Here is an 18,674-nt window from a genome sequence, read left to right as displayed (position 1 = left end):
ATCTAATTATGATTAAAAAGTGTAAATACATGTTTTACCATTTGTACAGTGCCACTTTTCATCTATTTTTCTATACAAAGGCACATGAGCTTGAAAATTAAACACAGGTTTCACATTTTTCTACACGCTTGTACCTGGTACTTGGTCCCTCGTGTATCACCTCACTGAAAAATTCTGGAAACCTCCGTGTCTCCAGATGGATAATTACTTTCTCCATTTAGGTTGTGCAAAAAGAGTATTGTGCAAATTTCAGAGAAATGAATACATGAAGATGTTTCTGTGTCCAGCTTAATGCAGACGACAATGAGAGCTTCCTGCTGTTTGGTGCGTTGTTTGAGGCCACCATGATTGACAGGAAAATTGGAGACAGGCCTATCAGCTTTGAGTTCTCTCTCGGTAAGTGGATGTGTGGAGTGTTAAGGAGTTTAGTGTCCTGCTAATCATTTAGTCACATAATCCAAACATGAAGAATAATACCAGTCTTGCATTTATGTGGTTAATATATAATGAAACTATCATTTACTATTCCTCCCACTATCAGGTAACTATGGTAACACCTTAGAGTCTGCCCCTCAGCCCACTATCAGTTTCACCAGTCCTGCAGTCCCTCGGAGGATGCCAAGAGTGCTGGATTTCCCAGACACTAGTGATGTGTTCGGCTCGTTCTCTCTCAGCACCTCCCCTAACAGTCCTACTTCCCCCCTGCTACCCAGAGAAACTCAAGACGCTGCCATGACTTCAAAATCCACCACATCTCCAGAAAAACCAATCATTGTGGAAGGAAACAGGTTGAGTCACTTTGCTGATCCTTTGAAAAACATTAAAGTTCTTGTGGATGTCAGAAACTCTGTTCTATGCACCAAAGACAGCACGTTTAATTTTCATTGGACAGTCATTGCAAACCGTGGATTTCTTTTTAAAATTTGCAATAAAACATAAACAGTGCCTTTATTAGAAAGCACAGATAGACAGATGGAAAGAGAGCGGGTGAGTGACATGCAGCAAAGGTTCAGCCAACAGGAAGTCACGCATCATAAGCTGTCAGTGTACTGGTCGAGCTACGTCCCTACCATTACCTAGGCTCACGAGCTTTGTGCAGGGACTAAAAGAACAAGATTTCCTATACAAGTAATGGTAATGGATTGGATTTATATAGCGCTTTTCAAGGCACCCAAAGCGCTTTACAATGCCACTATTCATTCACTCTCACATTCACACACTGGTAGAGGCAGCTACAGTTGTAGCCTCAGCTGCCCTGACAGAGGCGAGGCTGCCATATCGCGCCATCGGCCCCTCTGGCCATCACCAGTAGGCGGTAGGGTAAAGTGTCTTGCCCAAAGACACAACGACCAGGACAGAGAGCCTGGGGACCGAACCGGCGACCTTCCGGTTACAGATGCGCTTCCCAACCCCCTGAGCCACGGTCGCCCCCCCAAGTAGCCGAAATGAGCTTTCTCCTGGCCTCTCACTTACTGACAGGGTGAGGAGTTCAGCTTAGAGTAGAGCTGCTACTCCTCCACATTGAAAGGAGCCAGTTGAGGTGATTCAGGCATCTGATTTGACCTCCTGGTGAGGTGTTCTGGGCGTGTCAGCAGGCCTTTTATCGCCTCTGTGATTCCTCACATAAGCTGGAGGAGGTGGCTGGGGGGGGGATGGAGGTCTGGGCTTCTCCCCTGTTGTTGAATAAGAGGTTGCATGGATGGATGGATTAGGTTACTGGTGCTAATGATGTTAATAAAGGAGAGTCAATAATATTTAATAATAATAAATCACTCCTAGCCAAACCTATTGATATTAACAAATCATTAACAGTAGTGGACTGAAACAGTATCATTTTTTTTCTTTTTGTAAAGTTTCAAGTTTACAGTGTGTGTGTGTGTGTAGGTACTACATGTACTTGCCTCTGGAGAAGCAGAAGCCATGTATTAATGTGCTGAGTCACTGGGAAGAAAGAACCTACCGAATGCACAACTCAAACATGCTGGACAACATAGCAGTTCTTCTTGTATGTATACACACACACACACACACACACACACACACACACACACACACACACACACACACACACACACACACACACACACACACACACAGAGCGAAACACATCTCATCTCTTTCAGTGTTAGTTCCATGATTGTTAGTATGCAAATTCTTATTCTTGGGATGTAGGCAGTGACAGTTTCTGTATATTCCTGAAAGTCTGTGGTGTTGTCGTGTGTGGCGGCCTGTGGTGGAAAAGCAGTGCCTCTGAGGACCCTTCTGGCCACACCTGTACCTGCTTACGAACTGGTTTGGTGACTTTGACCAGGGGCCTGTGGGAACCCATGGCACACCTAGATTTCTGCCTGTACTGACCCTTATGCAAAATAGGTGGAATTAAGACACAGTTCCAAAAGCAAACACAACTGATCAGTGCTGAGAGTGGTCCTGTTGCTGAGGTTGGGATGATCCTGTAATCTCTTATGAACGACCTCCAACGCTTCTATGACTGGGATGCAAGTGAAGACAGATGTAACATCTCTCTCTCACTGTACATGTACTGTTTATAAAATTAGGGAAACATAACCTGCACAAACAAAATAATTTGCAGGACAAATGGTTGACATCAATTTTGTTCGATTTGAAGAAGGTAGGGGGGGCAACTTCACTCACATGTGTTTATAAGGTTGGGGAAACCTGCAGTCAGCTGAGACTGAAGAAGTCACTTGGATGAGTGACGAAACGTTTCTCCAACTGAAAATGTCCAGATGAACAGAATCAACCTTTTGGGATTTACTTACCTGGATGATTAAGCACGCATCAAGACGTTATTTTATTAAACATTTTAAAATGTTAGCAGCACAATCAAACATTTTTGCAGCACAAACCAGCACAAACGTTTGACATCAATTTTGTTTGATTCCATTAATATGGGGGGGCTGGTTGACCTCTAGAAATTTTTGTTAATATCTTTAAAATAATAGCGGCACAAACAAAAATTTCTGCAGCACAAACCAGCACAAACGTAGCACAAATGTTTGATACCACTTTTGTTGGATTTGAAGAAGGTGGGGGGGGGGGGGCAACTTCACTCACATCATATCTTAAAGAAATGGACTGTCAACAACTGATGTGTGTTGATGAGTGTGTTAAAACTTCATTCTACTGTATATTAAGACACAGTGACACTTGATACATTTGTTAAAGTGAAAAAGTGACTTGGCTTTGACTGACCTGATAACTGTGTCAACATATCACCTACACTCACCTACACTCGTGAGAGAAACTTCATCTTCATGTCTTGCAGGAGGAGGGGGTGACAAATGCATGGGAGCTCCACAGAAAGTCAGATCCTGCAGCCGAGCTGCTGATGAAATCTGTCCTCCAGGACTTTTGTGCAGATGCCAGGTAATCACAGCAACTCTTTAATGCTACTTTGTGAGCTAACTGTCTCACGTGGTTCACTTCCTGGGAAAATAAAGGCCAAACAATCAACTTAAATAATTAATTTAAATTTGAATAAAAATGTATTATTTTATAGCACAGAGCATAGCAGCAAATGTGATCTGACATTACAAGTCAATAAATACTGAGAACAGAACTCCTACAGCAAAAACAGTTTACTTAATAGTTGTCATTGTTCTAATTTTAGACATTCAAACTCCATTGTCACATTTTAAGCCATGACAGACTTAACAGACATTAACTTTGTCCATGGAATTGAAGCTTAGAATGTCTTCATAATGACACCATCCTTCCATGCTGGAGACCAAACTCCTGCAACGCTTGTACGGGGACTAAATGGCCCATAACCCCAAATTCCTGAAACACACAGGGGGAACGTCATCCACCCCAGGGGCCTGGCCACCAAGGAGTTGTTTAACTAACTCAGTGACCTCATCCCCAGTGATGGGCAGTGATAGACGAATCAGCCCACTCCACTCATCTCCAAGTTCTGCTTCCTCTACAGAAAGGATTAAGGAGTTCCTCGAAGCATTCCTGCCTATATAAATTGCATTTATTACTTCTAGGCTGGACAACTGTGGGCTGGACACTTAGACAGTATGGGAGGAATTACTAGAAATTAACGAACAGAATATCCAATTCGTACATTTGAAGCAGGATTTTTATCCACTGGAGCTACAACAGATGGAAGAGATTTTCACCATTTCCCCTCTGTGGCTCCAGAGACGGAGGAGACACCGCAGTGAGAAGTGAGGCAAGCGGAGCGCCTTACGTGCTAGCTAACAAGCTAACCCATACAGACCATCTCTCCCCATCCTTTTTGTCGCCAATACCAGGACCCGCGCTAACAAGCCAGACCAGATCCAGCTGAACAGTTGTGTTGTGATTGTCACCGAGATAACAACATCCCCGACACTGTGGTGGAGCTTGAGAGCTGCTCTCTGTTTGATTACCTGGATACCATGGATCAGGGACTTTCTCACCAACCAGCCTCAGGTGGTGAGAGTAGAACAGAGCATCATCCACCCTGGTCCTGAATAGGACCTCACTTGCACAAGTACTTTTACAGAGCTGTGATCAAGAGCATACTCTGCCACGGCACGACTGTGGGGTACGGCAGCCGCACAGCCCAGGACAAAAAAGACTTGGCCTGGTCAAAATGCCCAGTGGATTGTGGGGGGACAGCTAACAGACCTCAGTTCAGTGTCTTGATACATGCTCAATCATCCTGGTAACCTCCGTTACTGGTAATGGGCACAAACACGCTCTCAGAATGGTTGACTGGTTCACCAGCTGACATTCCAGATAGGATATCCACCACCTCCCTGTGGATGCCTGGCTAAGACAATCGGGCCAGGACTGGATCCGGAGTTTCGTCATATCCCATGTGACCAGACATCAGGTTATAATGAGCCAACTGGAAAAAAGTTTCCCAGCAGACTTTTGACATAACTGGGTGTGCTCTTTCTGTGTAGTGGTGTCTCAATACAGTCTGTCCCTAATAAACACAAAATGTGAAAATGTCAGGGTTATGTCAGTGCACATCATTTGACCATCAATTTTCATCGCTTGATCGAAGGCTGAGCTTAGAGTGTCGTCACAAGACCGTTCTAGTGGGAAATCTTTTCTGGAGCGAATCATCGCTTTTCATCCTCCACAAGGTCGGTGTCGGACAAGCTCACATCACCGGTGAGAGCAACACAAAGGTCTGATCCCTCGGTCCCATTTCCAGAACTGATGGCAGTGGTCTTCAGGTGAGGCACAGCTGGTCCAGGGCTGCCCAACAGACATCCGGGAATCACTTCCTTGCTGTCAGGCTTGCTGAGTGCTGCCACCTGGGTCTCCCCTGACAGCTGCCACAGCGACCATTCCCCCACAGGACACCGGCTTTCCTGTGCCGTGACCGAAACCATTCTTGGAATGACTGGGGCAGGTGTTATCTCCTTCCCCCATCTTGTGGAGCCTCACTGCAGAGCCTGGGTGAAGTGGTGGCACTGCTAGAGACCCAGCATGAACAATTAAATTTTCCAGAATTTCTGTCTGGCATTTGGCCTGGTCCAGCTGCTGCTGGTGCTCCTCCACCTACTCCTGATACATGGCAGGCAGCTCCACCATCATCTGCGCCAGCACCTTTAATCCGCTGCTTCTGACGTCTTTATTAATTCAGGCTACCAAGTACAGCAGTTGAATCTAAAGTGGATGTACAATAGAGGTTAAAGTCACTAGCACATCCAGAAACTATTCACAGTGCTTCACTTATTTCACATTTTGTCACATTACAGCGTTATTCTAAAATTGATTCACATCCAGCACCCCAGCCATACTGGTCACATGTAGGTGGCATCTATTTTTACTGTGACTCGGGAGGTAGAGCAGGTCATCTGCTTATCAGAAGGTTGGTGGTTTGATCCTTGACTGCTTCAGTCTGTATGGCAAATGTCCTTGGGCAACATACTAACCCCAGGTTTCTCGCCAGTGGATCTGAGTATAAATGTGTGTGAATGTTAGACAGGAACTACTTGCATAGAGCAGATAAATGCTAAATAAGAACCAGTCCATTTACCATTCACCCTATGGTTCTGTTTTTGTTGTCCTACCTTGACCAGTTTTTTGACTGGGGAAATAACAGCAATGTTTCAGGCAGGTTTTCCAAGTTTACCACCTTATTAAACAAAATGCAAACGATACGATCCTGAGCTTTTTGAACTACGGTCTCTTTGAGAAACTTGAGATCTTCATTACAGACTTTTCTCTTCCTGTCAGCACAAATGTTCTTTTCTTTATTTTACTTTAGTTTTGAAAGCTCAGTAATTGTTAACATTTTGCAGCAGTCTTAGTCAACACTGCAAACTAGAGAGGGCTGGAAAAAATTTGGAAAAAGAATTTTATACTATTTGTGCTAAATATGTTTTTGGCTGTTTGTCAGGAGTTTCATTGAAGCAGCGGAGGCTAAGTTGAAGGCTGAGCTGAAGTCGACTTATCTAACACAGCTGGACAAGAAACGCCTGACCATGTGTAAACAGGAGCTGGTAGGAAAACTAAGTACAATTCTTATCACATTCCTTTACATCTCAATTAACTTTTGTCTGCTTTTACCTCAGTACCTATGCAAAATGAACAACAAGCCTCACAGACCACCAATTATAATACATTTCAATCACATTGCAGACTTAAACTGTTTTGGATATTGATGTTTGTTGGCAAAAATGTCCAGTATGTAAGATATTTATTTACAACTCCTGGGCAGGTGCGACCAGATTTGCAGTTTAGTATTCCATATGCATAATGTGCATTACACAATCTTAACAACAGCGTACACAGCATTTATACAACACCGCATACAATAATGGATGTATGTGTATTGCAGGAAAGTATGATAGGGGAGGCACAGTCCCTGGTAGGGAGGAAGAAAAATGCTGGTGGTGTGAAAGAAATGCTACAGGACGCAGCAAAACTCACACATAAACTCCGCTTTCTTGTGGAGGAGGTTTGTATCTGTTAGTTGTCACAGGGATTCGTCTGATGGTTCTGGTTCTCTCACTGACATTGCAGAGTGTTTGTCTTGTGATATAAGGAAACTTCAGATGACTGATGCTGTGAAGTTGTATTACTGTATATAAGTAAAATAAATGGAAAAATCGAAGTCAAAATTGGGATGCAGGCACAGGAAAAAGTGTGAATTTTGAAATGTCATTTTTTTTAATTTGCCTTATATATGACAACTTTTCTCATTCACACATGTACATCCTCACAATCTCTAGCCCCAGCACACAGTTCCAGACATGTTTGTGTGGCTGCTGAGCAACAACAAGCGTGTTGCATACGCCCGGGTTCGAACCAGAGACCTGCTGTACTCCAGCAGGCAGGAGGCCCGAGGAATTAACTGTGGCAAGGTCATAACCCTGTTTCTCAAGGTAAACTCACATACGCAGAACATGTCTTATCCATAGGAAGGCTTCCAGATGAAAAATAATCTCTGTGTGTGGATGTGTGTGTGTCTGTGTGCACGCAGCCTCCAGGTAAGCGTGTTGCAGGCTTATCAGTCCAAGCGAAACTGGATGTGTATCTGTGGTTTGGAGCTTGCAGGGACTCTAGCCACATGCTGGATAACCTGCCTGCAGGATTCACTCCAGCTACAGGGGGCGCTGATGCCAACAGCCCTCCCACACACTTGCACTGCGAAGGTGAGACTGAAGCTAACTTTTGAAGTGTCTATTTACCTTGTTTTATCTATTGTGCTTTTGCAGTGTCTATTTACCTTGTTTTATCTATTGTGCTTTTGCAGTGTACAGGCTTTCCATTTCTTTTGATCACTACCTAGAACCAGAAATCAGTCCATACTGACAAGACAGTTTCCTGCGTTATGATATGTAGAGACATGGAAAATATGTACATAGTTTCCAGGTCTAAAACGTGAAACCAGTGTTTCAAATGGCTCATAGAATTCATTAAAAACACAACCCTATAATTGTCACGGACTCAACTCAACTTAAATAAAAGTGCTTAGGTGTAGAAACAAACACACTGATAAGTCACACCAGTCAGCTCAGGGCAGCCCCATGACTCACCAAGGGCTACTGGGCCCTTGAACAGCAAATACACATCATACCCCAAAACTTTCTGTTGTACTAGGACAAGGACATCTCATCTTGCATATGAAGCAGAGGAATAAGCTTGGCAGCTAAGAGACCATGGCCATAATGATGACAACTTGGTCACACCTAAGAAACTGGTACTATGATATGACTATATTTCAGTTCCCTGACAGGAGATTAGTCGACACAGAGTCTGAGTCAAGACTCAGCAGTAAGTCCAGGTCTACACAGCTGGTGGTTAGGTACTTCTTCTTGCGCCTATGTTGATGGTGAAGGGACTGAAGCAATCAGCACGAAGACCAGAGCTGTTTTGTCCAGTAGGCAACACTTCACCCGTTGCCTACTGGTGGTGGTCAGAGGGCCCGGTGGCGCCAGTGTCCGGCAGCCTCGCCTCTGTCAGTGCGCCCCAGGGTGGCTGTGGCTACAACGTAGCTGCCATCACCAGTGTGTGAATGTGTGTGTGAATGGGTGGATGACTGGTTGTGTAAAGCGCTTTGGGGTCCTTAGGGACTAGTAAAGTGCTATACAAACACAGGCCATTTACCATTTACCATGAATTTCAGTTGAGCCACAGGAAGTTGAGCAAAGGTCTTCACATACCTTACACCTAGGAATGAAGGCTAAGTGTACTGCCTGGTAGTAGGAGGCCATTTAGGGGAGTCATGGTGAGTCACATGGTGAGGTTTGAAACAACTCCTACTAGTCTACCACTCGATACTGGTTAGCACTCTAACTAAACTGGAAAGATTTAAAGTAAATTTGGGATGAAATATGGCAGAGAAGCTAACCCTAGAAGCTAACGGTATAACGAGTCAAGTGGGCTCACTGCCCCCTGAGTCGGCTGCACCAACCCACCACGCCATGCTTTTTGACCCGGTAAATAGTCCTGTGACGACACATCGTTTATTCAGTTCTTTGGTCTGATGCAGAGCAGCCTGTGTTGCCCTCCAAAGTCACTGACACCTGCAGAGATGGTGTTCAACAGAAGGTACAAAGAACTCACCTTCAACAGTTGAAAACAAAGGCGGCTGATACCCCAGGGAAGCCTTGAACGATGAGAGCCCTGCAGCTAGCTGGGAAGGATTGGAGGACACCACACACCAGCTCGCTGCTGGTCTGCAGGGAAAACCAGAGGAAAGACTAGCCAGGGGTCCCGGGACAGTGCAAAACTCTTTCCATATACTGGAGGTGAACTGGGGACCACAATCCGACACGATATCGATGGTTGTTGGTGTGAGACAATCATTTATCGTCTGGATCTTTGCTGGGTCAGCCCTAATTTGTCCTTTCTCAACAATGTAGCTTAAAAAGGAGACGGAGTCAACGTGAAACTTTCTCTCCCTCCACAGATAGGTTATCTAGGAGATGCTGCAGCACCAAACGGATATGTGACTCGTGTAAAGAAAGAGATTTGGGAAAAATCAGAATGTCATCTAAATAAATGAAAACAAACCTATTGAGGTAGTGTCTTAGCACGTCGTTGAGCAGGGCTTGGAAAACGCTCACCAGCTGAGCTTCCTGTTGGACAAGAGAGTGCTGAACGGAGTCCAAGCACTCTGTCATAACCTTTGAGCAGACGGACTCAAAAGCGAGACCCAGGATGCCAGTTCAGCGAATTTATTTACAGTGAAGTGCAGGTACTATTTACAGTGTCTATCAAAAGGGGAAAAATCCACAGTCTCTATTTACAATAGTCCGGTAGATTTATCCTCCGTCTTCAAACAGGACCGTGAAACGGGATCCTCTCCTCTGAACAGAACCGTCCACGAGACAAACATATCAGTCTCCTGGACAGAAGAGAGGATGGATGAGGAAAAGGGAACATGGAAATAGGTAAACAGACTTACAGATTGGAGGTGAGTATCTACTGCAGTTGGTTTAACGCTCAAGCGATGGCTGAAAGAACGTCCTCTGTATTTAAAGGAACGTCAGATGAGGAACAGGTGAGTTGATTACTGCAGGTGTGTCACTGGTCAGAGGGAGGAGACCCAGGGGGATCGTGCCCCTGGAAGATGTGGTGTGGTTATCGCATACACGCACATACACAGAGAGAAAAGAGAGAGCCGAGGGAGAGATGGCAGGAGTACCAGGAGGAATGCATGATCATGACAACTCAACTGCATTGAATTAAATGTTTCCTTCTGAAAGCAAAACTCTTGTAATACACATGGAAATAATTCAACTACAGCAATTTATGTGTACCCACCATTTAGAGACAACGTTGACATTGCACCTGTAGTAAACCCTAACAATAACTTTTTAACAAACTTTCAGTTTTGTTCTGGACCAGGCAGTTCATCCTTAAGGTTTTACATTTCCAGCTGTGTCTGTGTGTCTGCAGAGCAGCATCAGTTCCAGTTGAGGTGCCACATGTATCAGGCTCGTGGCCTGATCGCTGCTGACAACACTGGCTTGTCAGATCCCTTTGCTCGAGTCACCTTTCTGTCACACAGTCAAACCACCAATGTAAGTGTGTGTGTGTGTGTGTGTGTGTGTGTGTGTGTGTGTGTGTGTGTGTGTGTGTGTGTGTGTGTGTGTGTGTGTGTGTGTGTGTAAAAAAAATTAAAGGAACACTTAGAAAAAAGATCTCCGCAGGGAAAAATAATGTGGTATCTACACTAATATGCACTGAGTAATGTGTTAGTAACAGCAAGATGCCACGACCTACAGAGGGCTGATTTCAAAGACCCCAAACACCAAAGTAATAAAAGGAAATCAAAACGATGCAACAGTTCTGTAAAGGTTCTCAATCATGCAGGTCGTGGCGATCTAAAGAGCTTGGAAAGAAAAGCGACCAGACTTCTTTAAGTTTCTTGAAGATGTTCACCTGTCATCCGAGAAGCTTCTTCAGTTCTAAGAGCAATTGGTAGAGCGTCCCAGATTTGGCACCATGAAGCCCCAGAGGCATTTGCTGTTTGCATCTAGAGACTGATTAAAAAGTATTCCTTTAATATTTTTGAGCAGTATATTTTGTCTGTTTATAACATGTGTTTCCATTTGTGGAAAGATGATAATTAGGTAATAGATGATAACATGGTTCATTATAATATGTCCAAATGGTGGTCAGACGGTTAAAAGTTTAAAATGGACACACAGTGCTTTACAGATGTGTATGGGACTATGTAGCCATAAATACTCCTTCATGGCAGCAATATGTCCTGGTTGGCTTCGTTCGGTAGGTTAATGTGCCCTGCCAAATTGTAAATGTCAAATTCAAGTACCCCAGTCTGACTCAACATTTGAGGATATGCTGGAAAAGCAGTTCTGTTCCATGAAGGTCCAACTTGGACCTTCCTGGACTTCCAGAATTTGCTGCTTTTGTTTGCTTTCAAGCTGGTCGTGTCCAAGTCTGATTTGCTTGGTGATACTGTGTTGTCAGATTATCAGTCAGACTCTCAGTCCTACATGGAATCAGTGTTTGCCAATGAGCCATCTGCTGCTGAGTGGAGATTTGCAGTATATCCAGCGAGAGCCACCACATATCCTCATAGAGGTGTATGATGACGACGCATTGGTAATCCCTAATTCAAATAAAAGACTCAATCAAGTTATTTGAACTATTATTTTTAGCTATGTTCCTGCCTGACTCTCCCCTCTCTGAGCTCACTCTGGTGTGTGCAGGGAAAGGCTGAGTATCTGGGTGCCACAGTGGCAGTGCCCGAGGTCTGTCTGTCCTCTGCTCCCTACACACCTCCAACTCTCCAGTACAACGCTCTGCACTGTGGCAGCCAGCCAGGGGGAGAATTGCTGGCTGCATTTGAATTGCTGCAGGTCAGTCTTTTAAATAACCATACATGCTCCATCATAATATTGCATGAGTGACTCCTGACTTATTATGATTGTGTAGATCTCACACTCTGAACAGCAGAGTCTGCCAGACTTAGAGGAACAAGATGGAGGCATCTACACAGTTCCTGCATATATCAGGCCTGTCCTCAGCACCTACAGACTAGAGGTTTGAGTACATGAATGTGTGCACGTGTCTGGATTTGAGACTAGTAACCCTATCTTTTTTCTCACCCCCCCAAATAAATATATAAAAACTGTATTTTTTCAATAGGTATTATTCTGGGGTCTGAGGGAACTGAAGAAAGTCCAACTTCTGTCTGTGGATAGGCCACAGGTACAAACACAATCTTTACAATGTACCTGTGTTCTCTCTAGGACCTGATATGCTGGTGTCCAGGATCACAATATGCTTAATTAATATCTGCCAGATATTAATACTTAATATCTGCCTTTCTCTAGGTCATTATAGAGTGTGCTGGTAAGACGTTACGCTCTTCTGTTATTCAGAAGTACAAGTCCAACCCAAACTTCACCACACTCGTTGATGCCATCGAGCTGGTAAGACAAACAGATCTCTAACATTTTAAAACTGGAGCCCAGCCATTACCCAGGGCTGCTACTGATTTTCATTTTGCATCAATGATTTTCAAATAATCAAGATGTGATTGAAGTTCAGACTTTCAGTATTATTCAGTAAACTAATTAGGAATTCGATCCATTTTAAACAGTACAGTGTAGTGTGGGTTATAGTATCTCAGTTTATATCAGCAAATATAGCACAAGATACAAAACTGTTTGACGTCATTACTACACAACATGATCTGGTTGACTGCTGTCCATTTAATATCATATTGTTTTACTCACTGCTTACTTTATTTTTTTAAATAACTCTGTAATTACTTAACGTGCATTACTACCTTCACAGTAAACACAGGTGAGACCCAAGTGCTGCTACCAATGCCACAGTCAGAAAGTAGCTCAGCTGGAAGGTCAAGTTTGTGACCTCTACCGAATCCTGGAGAATTAACTTCTGACAGATTCATTCTTCATTTCGAAGCAAGTCGTGTTATTTCCGTTCACAAAGAGGACACATGGTCCAAGTTTTGGAGCCAAGTCTCGAGTGCACACCTGTACCATGCAAACACTTTTTCTGTAACATTTTTTCTAAAATCAGAACACAATTTGGTAAAAAAGTTATTTCATGTAGTAACCATCAACAGCTCTTTAGAGACTGGCATTTTTCTCTGAAATGTACTAAAATCACTCGACTACTCAAGAACAAATAATGTAGTCGTAGTTATAAACTTTTTTTTCCAAAATATTTGGACAAAATATATAACTGAATTAATACTTAATAATCAACTGACTGTACTTGTGATACGTAACCATCTCAGGACCTGTCATGCAGTCATTGAGACTTTCAGTCTTCGTTCTACTCGATCTCACGGCTACTTTTAATTTCTATCACAGAATTCCACAACATTTCTTTATTTAGCACAAGACCCTTTAAAGTCTTTAAAGTCTTGCAAAAACTAAAAGGGAAATGCGACACATATGGCACGATCCTGGGTCTTATGACCCAGCGGTTTTTCTTGTGTTTTGTCATTTTGTATTGAGTCCACCTTGTCAGTTTACAGTCCTTGTCCCTCGGTGGATATGTTTAGCTTTTGGTTGTTAGATCTCCCCGTATCTTTGCTCCTGTATCTTCCTCTGTGTATCTGTGTTCATATAGCTCTGAGTTCCTGCGCCTTGTTTCCCCTCGTGTTTTATTCCATGTTTCCCCAGCCGTTATCTCTGTGCCCTCTCTCTCTGCATCTCTGTGTTCTTCCTGTGCTACGTTTAAGGTCCACGTACTGGGTCAGTATTTTCAGTTCCGTGTCCTTCCTGTCTCGTTGTGCGTAATTGTCCTCAGCTGTGCTCGCCGTGTGTTCCCACATCCCTCATTACCTTCTGTGTATTTATGTCAGAATCTCCCTCTGTTCTGAGTCGCGTCGTCCCTCGGTGTTGTGTGCATTTCCCCGTGGTTTACCCGTGCCTCCTTGTGAGTTAGTTTTAGTTTGTCCCAGTATAGTTTCGTATTGCCCTTTGCCTCTCTGTTAATAAAGTTTTGTTTTCCGTTTACGAGTTCAGCGTTTAGGTCCAATCCTGCCTGCCTGACAATATACACTGATACATAGGAACATTTACCCATATCTAAGAACATAACAACCAAGCCGTTATCAACCGTCATATATTCATGTTCAAGCTGTCTTCAAGTGAATCCATGATCATTTTCAAGTTTTATAGCTGCAGCTTTTTGAAATTCTAACATCCTAGAAATCACAAGACTTTCCACATTCACTGCATCAGGACAAATTCAAGATTTCATACAAAATGGAAATCAACTTGTTTTCCGCAGACACCCACATGTTCTTATTAACCCTCTCGAAGCAGTAGTTAAAAACTAACAACCTGATTACCCCACATACATAATGTATGAGTGTTTTTTTACTCAGAAGTACCACTTCAGGACTTGGTTGTGTATTAGCAACAAAAAGTTTAATTTGAGCCTGAGAGGGTTAAACATATTCTCTGTTATATCGAGATCCCTCCACCCTGTTACATATTCCGTATGTATGGGGTAGGACCCCCCCTGGGTCCTGGCATGTGGATACTTCTTTAAGACACTCTGGCTGGCCTGGCCACGCCCACAGCTTACCTATAAAACAGCTGTGCGACCTGAAACCGGTGATCATTTGATCTGCACTTATCCCATACACATGGAATATGTAGGAGTGAAGCCTCTGTTACTCAGTGAACCAAGGTTACAGAGTAACCGTACGTTCTCAGGTATCTGTGATTATTTCCACATGATGTGGCTGTATGACTAATATGCCCTGCTGTATATGTAGCCCTTAATGTAGCCACATACATAGCTAATAATAACAATAATACTAAAAATAATATTATTATAAGATTTTTTAGTAATAGGATTAAATTTGGAGCCTCTATTCTAAAGAGTTTTCTTTTTATTGTTGTGTTTTTAGAAAAAACAAATTAGACAGATTCAGATTGGATCAGGCCCAGAGTTTATTTCCCAGCTCATGCTGTCTGGATCTGTTCATAATCGCTTCATTTTTCCAGACACAGTCTGCTTACTACACTAAAAATGTCTCATCCTCCCAAAACTAAAATCTAATGTTTAAGATCTCTAAAACCTAAGACATGTCTCAGGCTCATGTCTCATGGCTTCACTGATTAACAGAGGGGGCAAAATTAAAGCCATAGTGTACTTAAGAAGAAGTACAAATACTTGTGTTTCTTAAATAACTAATCATTTGATTCAGGTGTGTTGACCCAGGGTAATGTCTAAATCCTGCAGGACACCGGCACTCGAGGCCTGGAGTTGCCCACCCCTGCTTTATGTAATGTAACTCTGACCACGAACACCACAGCCACAATAAAGATGGGTCTAAAAATCTATATTATTTATTTATTACTGATGCTCATTAGGGAAACAAAGACAGTAGACACTATTAGAAACCTTTCGTACAGAAAACTCAGGGTTAACGCTGAAGTAGCTCAGAAAGAGAAGATACGAGATGACGTTGGAGGAGCAGAATCCAAAAGAGGCTGAACAAACCTGTTGTCAACTAAGCAAGGAGTTAAAGGCACATCCATCCATCCATCCATCTTCATCCGCTTTATCCGAGGCCGGGTCGCGGGGGCAGCAGCCTAAGCAGAGAAGCCCAGGACTCCTCCTCCCCAGCCACCTCCTCCAGCTTATCCGGGGGAATACCAAGGCGTTCCCAGGCCAGCCGAGAGATATAATCTCTCCAGCGTGTCCTGGGTCTGCCCCGGGGCCTCCTCCCGGTGGGACATGCCTGGAACACCTCACCCAGGAGGCGCCCAGGAGGCATCCTTGTCAGATGTCCGAACCACCTCAGCTGGCTCCTTTCGATGTGGAGCAGCAGCGACTCTACTCTGAGCCCCTCCCGGATGGCCGAACTTCTCACCCTATCTCTAAGGGAGAGGCCAGCCACCCTTCAGAGGAAGCTCATTTCTGCCGCTTGTATCCGCGATCTCGTTCTTTCGGTCACTACCCACAGCTCGTGGCCATAGGTGAGGGTAGAGACGTAGATCGACCGGTAAAATTTTTATTTTTTTTTAATTTTTTGTGGCCCGTTTGGATCTTTAGCCATCAGAATTGTTGTCTTAAGGCCAAGAAAGATGCCAAGCGGATTTATTTTACCAAGTGGATCATCATGGCCTTGCCATATTGGTCCATTTGATTGACCTTTATTATAATTATGAATTTATTTTATTTTCAGTTGCTACAAACGGGACAGACATGACTGGGGGATAGGACAGGGAGAAAGAATGAAAGAAAGAGAGGGAGAGAAAGAAAACCAAAGGGGAGAAGAGACGGTGAGAAGGGGGGGAAGAAAGAAAAAAAAACAAACAAACAACAACAAAAAAACAAACACCTGGGTCACCTGTATGGAGAAAAAAAACAGAAGAGAAAGCAAACAACAAAGAGCAACATAATAAAAAACACGGCACCATCACAATAGACTAGCTAGCAGTAGATATCAGTAGATGCTAAGTAATAAACGATATTGTGCAGCACGCAAGATAGACAGCGTACAATGTGCTTTGAGGCAGCAGCCAAGAAAGCTGTAGTCCGCGTCTGTGAATACCCGTGTGTACACCTGTGTGCACACCTGTGTGGATCAGCATGCTTGCATTCCACAGGTTTCTCCATGTAATGATCTGTTAGGGAGTGTGGGGGAGCCACAGCCCCGTCCTCCAGGGCATGAAGCAGGTATGGAGGAGATCAAAACTCCAGACATCCAGAGGCCCCCAGAACACAAGAGACCAAGGAAGACCAACAGAGGGGCAGCCGCACCACTGTCCCAGAAAGAGCTGAGGAGAGTCCCAGATGAGGGCTCACTCAGCAGCCGCGGAGCAGAAGCCAGGGGGAGTTGCAGTGACGCGCCCGTGAGCTCCGCCGGCAGCCAGCCGTGCCTGAGTGACTGAGCCCCAGGCCGAGAGGCCGGGGGCACCCCACCTCCGAAGTGGCCCGAGCGAGCCCCAGGCTCCAGGCCCCGATAAGCGGCCGCCAAGGAGTGAGCCGGTGTGTACCCGGACGCCCACCCCCAGACACAAAGAACCACCAACGCACCGACACCTGAGGGAGTCCGCCACTGGCAGGGGAAGTGGTGGTGGGTGGAGATAGGCCTCCAAACCTTGGAGCGCCTGAGGTGTCCCCAGAGAGGTGGCGTCTGACACCCAACCTGACATATAGACACAGACATACAGGCACACACAGACACAAACATCCATTCCCACCCTCATGCTCTCATATGCACTCACTCCACACTCAACCAACGTGGAGACAGACATAAAGAGACGCTGTACACACGATCACACTCCCCAAGCGTACTCTACAAACCGGGTCTAGGTACCCTTGCCCCTGGAGGGGGGAACTGCACCCAGACCCAGGTGGTGTTACCCTTTTCCCTGCGGTGGGGAGAGGCAGACCGCCCCGACTCCGCAGCAGCAGGGAGGCCCCACACTCCAGACCGCAGTCGGACGGCCAACTCCTCCTCCTAGCCCCCCCGCTCCAGCAGGCCGCAGAGAATGGGGGTGAGAGAAGACTCCAAACCTCCCTCCACCCGCTCATTGTAGTGTTGATGCATGTGTGTTCTAAGGTGCATTTAAAACCCAGGAGGGCTTGGAGCTACCTGCCAGAGAGCAGCAGGTGAGCGCATAGTCCCTCCTGCTAGCCCTCAATGTCTACGTGTATTTAAAATTGAGAGGTGGGCAACGATGCCAGGGGTGAGGTGTACACCCTGATGGTAATTTGGATTCCGTGCATCGTGCCCACCCCCAAGATCCTATATGTATGTGTAATGAGAGTGTGAGTAATGTGAATGTCTAAGTTGTGGGATAAAATTGAGGCAGAGGCAGCCAGAAGGGGACGGGGGGGGGGGGGGGGGTAGCCTCCTCTGCACCCTGGTGACATACCCCTACTCCAAGGCCCTGCATGTGTGGGTGGTTGTGGTGGAGCGGGAGGAGGGAGGCAGCTGGAGATGGGGAGGGAAGGAAGGGAGGGGCAGGTGACCCCTCCCTGGGGCCAGCTCCCCCGCTGACCCCAGTAGGCACTCCCATACTCCGCGACCCGCCAGGGAAAGGGGGCCCGGTAAATTGAGAGCTTCGCTTTTACACTCAGCTCCCTCTTCACCACGACGGACCGGTGCAGCGTCTGCATTACTGCAGCTGCAGCCCCAATCCGTCTGTCGATCTCCGGCTCCCTTCTCCCATCACTCGCGAACAAGACCCCGAGATACTTGAACTCCTCCACTTGGGGCAGGAACTCATCCCTGACCCGGAGTGGGCACTCCACCCTTTTCCGGCTGAGAACCATGGCCTCAGATTTGGAGGTGCTGATCCTCATTCCCGCTGCTTCACACTCGGCTGCGAACCGTTCCAGTGCGAGCTGGAGGCCCTCACCCGATGAAGCCAACAGAACCACATCATCTGCAAAAATCAGAGATGAGATTCTGAGGCCACCAAAGCGAAAGCCCTCCGCCACTTGGCTGCGCCTAGAAATCCTGTCCATAAAAATTATGAACAGAACCGGAGACAAAGGGCAGCCCTGGCGGAGCCCATCACCCACCGGGAACGAGTCCGACTTATTGCCGGCAATGCGAACCAAGCTCTTGCAACAGTTGTATAGGGATCGAATGGCCCGTAGCAATGGGCCAGATACCCCGTACTCCCACAACACCTCCCACAGGACACCCCGAGGGACACAGTCGAATGCCTTCTCCAAGTCCACAAAACACATGTAGACTGGTT

General features: G+C 45.4%; 1 protein-coding gene across 5 annotated transcripts in view; it reads left to right on the top strand.

Annotated features, from left to right (window-relative positions):
- The window catches only part of fer1l6 (fer-1 like family member 6), a 68,467-nt gene that overhangs the window by 34,706 nt on the left and 15,087 nt on the right, over positions 1-18,674 (top strand). For all 5 annotated transcript variants that reach the window (XM_082507931.1, XM_082507930.1, XM_082507934.1 and 2 more), the window contains 14 exons: positions 288-396; positions 542-788; positions 1,885-2,005; positions 3,290-3,390; positions 6,374-6,476; positions 6,815-6,934; positions 7,209-7,361; positions 7,460-7,631; positions 10,384-10,508; positions 11,422-11,556; positions 11,664-11,813; positions 11,890-11,997; positions 12,103-12,165; positions 12,291-12,389. In XM_082507931.1, the coding sequence (XP_082364057.1) occupies positions 288-396; positions 542-788; positions 1,885-2,005; positions 3,290-3,390; positions 6,374-6,476; positions 6,815-6,934; positions 7,209-7,361; positions 7,460-7,631; positions 10,384-10,508; positions 11,422-11,556; positions 11,664-11,813; positions 11,890-11,997; positions 12,103-12,165; positions 12,291-12,389 (1,806 nt within the window). The remainder of the gene's footprint in view (positions 1-287; positions 397-541; positions 789-1,884; positions 2,006-3,289; positions 3,391-6,373; positions 6,477-6,814; positions 6,935-7,208; positions 7,362-7,459; positions 7,632-10,383; positions 10,509-11,421; positions 11,557-11,663; positions 11,814-11,889; positions 11,998-12,102; positions 12,166-12,290; positions 12,390-18,674) is intronic.

This window comes from Aulonocara stuartgranti (assembly GCF_965226115.1).
Source record: "Aulonocara stuartgranti genome assembly, chromosome: 16".
Classification (NCBI taxonomy): domain Eukaryota; kingdom Metazoa; phylum Chordata; class Actinopteri; order Cichliformes; family Cichlidae; genus Aulonocara; species Aulonocara stuartgranti.
Note: the sequence above shows the minus strand (reverse complement) of the source record. Positions and strands in the feature narration are given on the sequence as shown.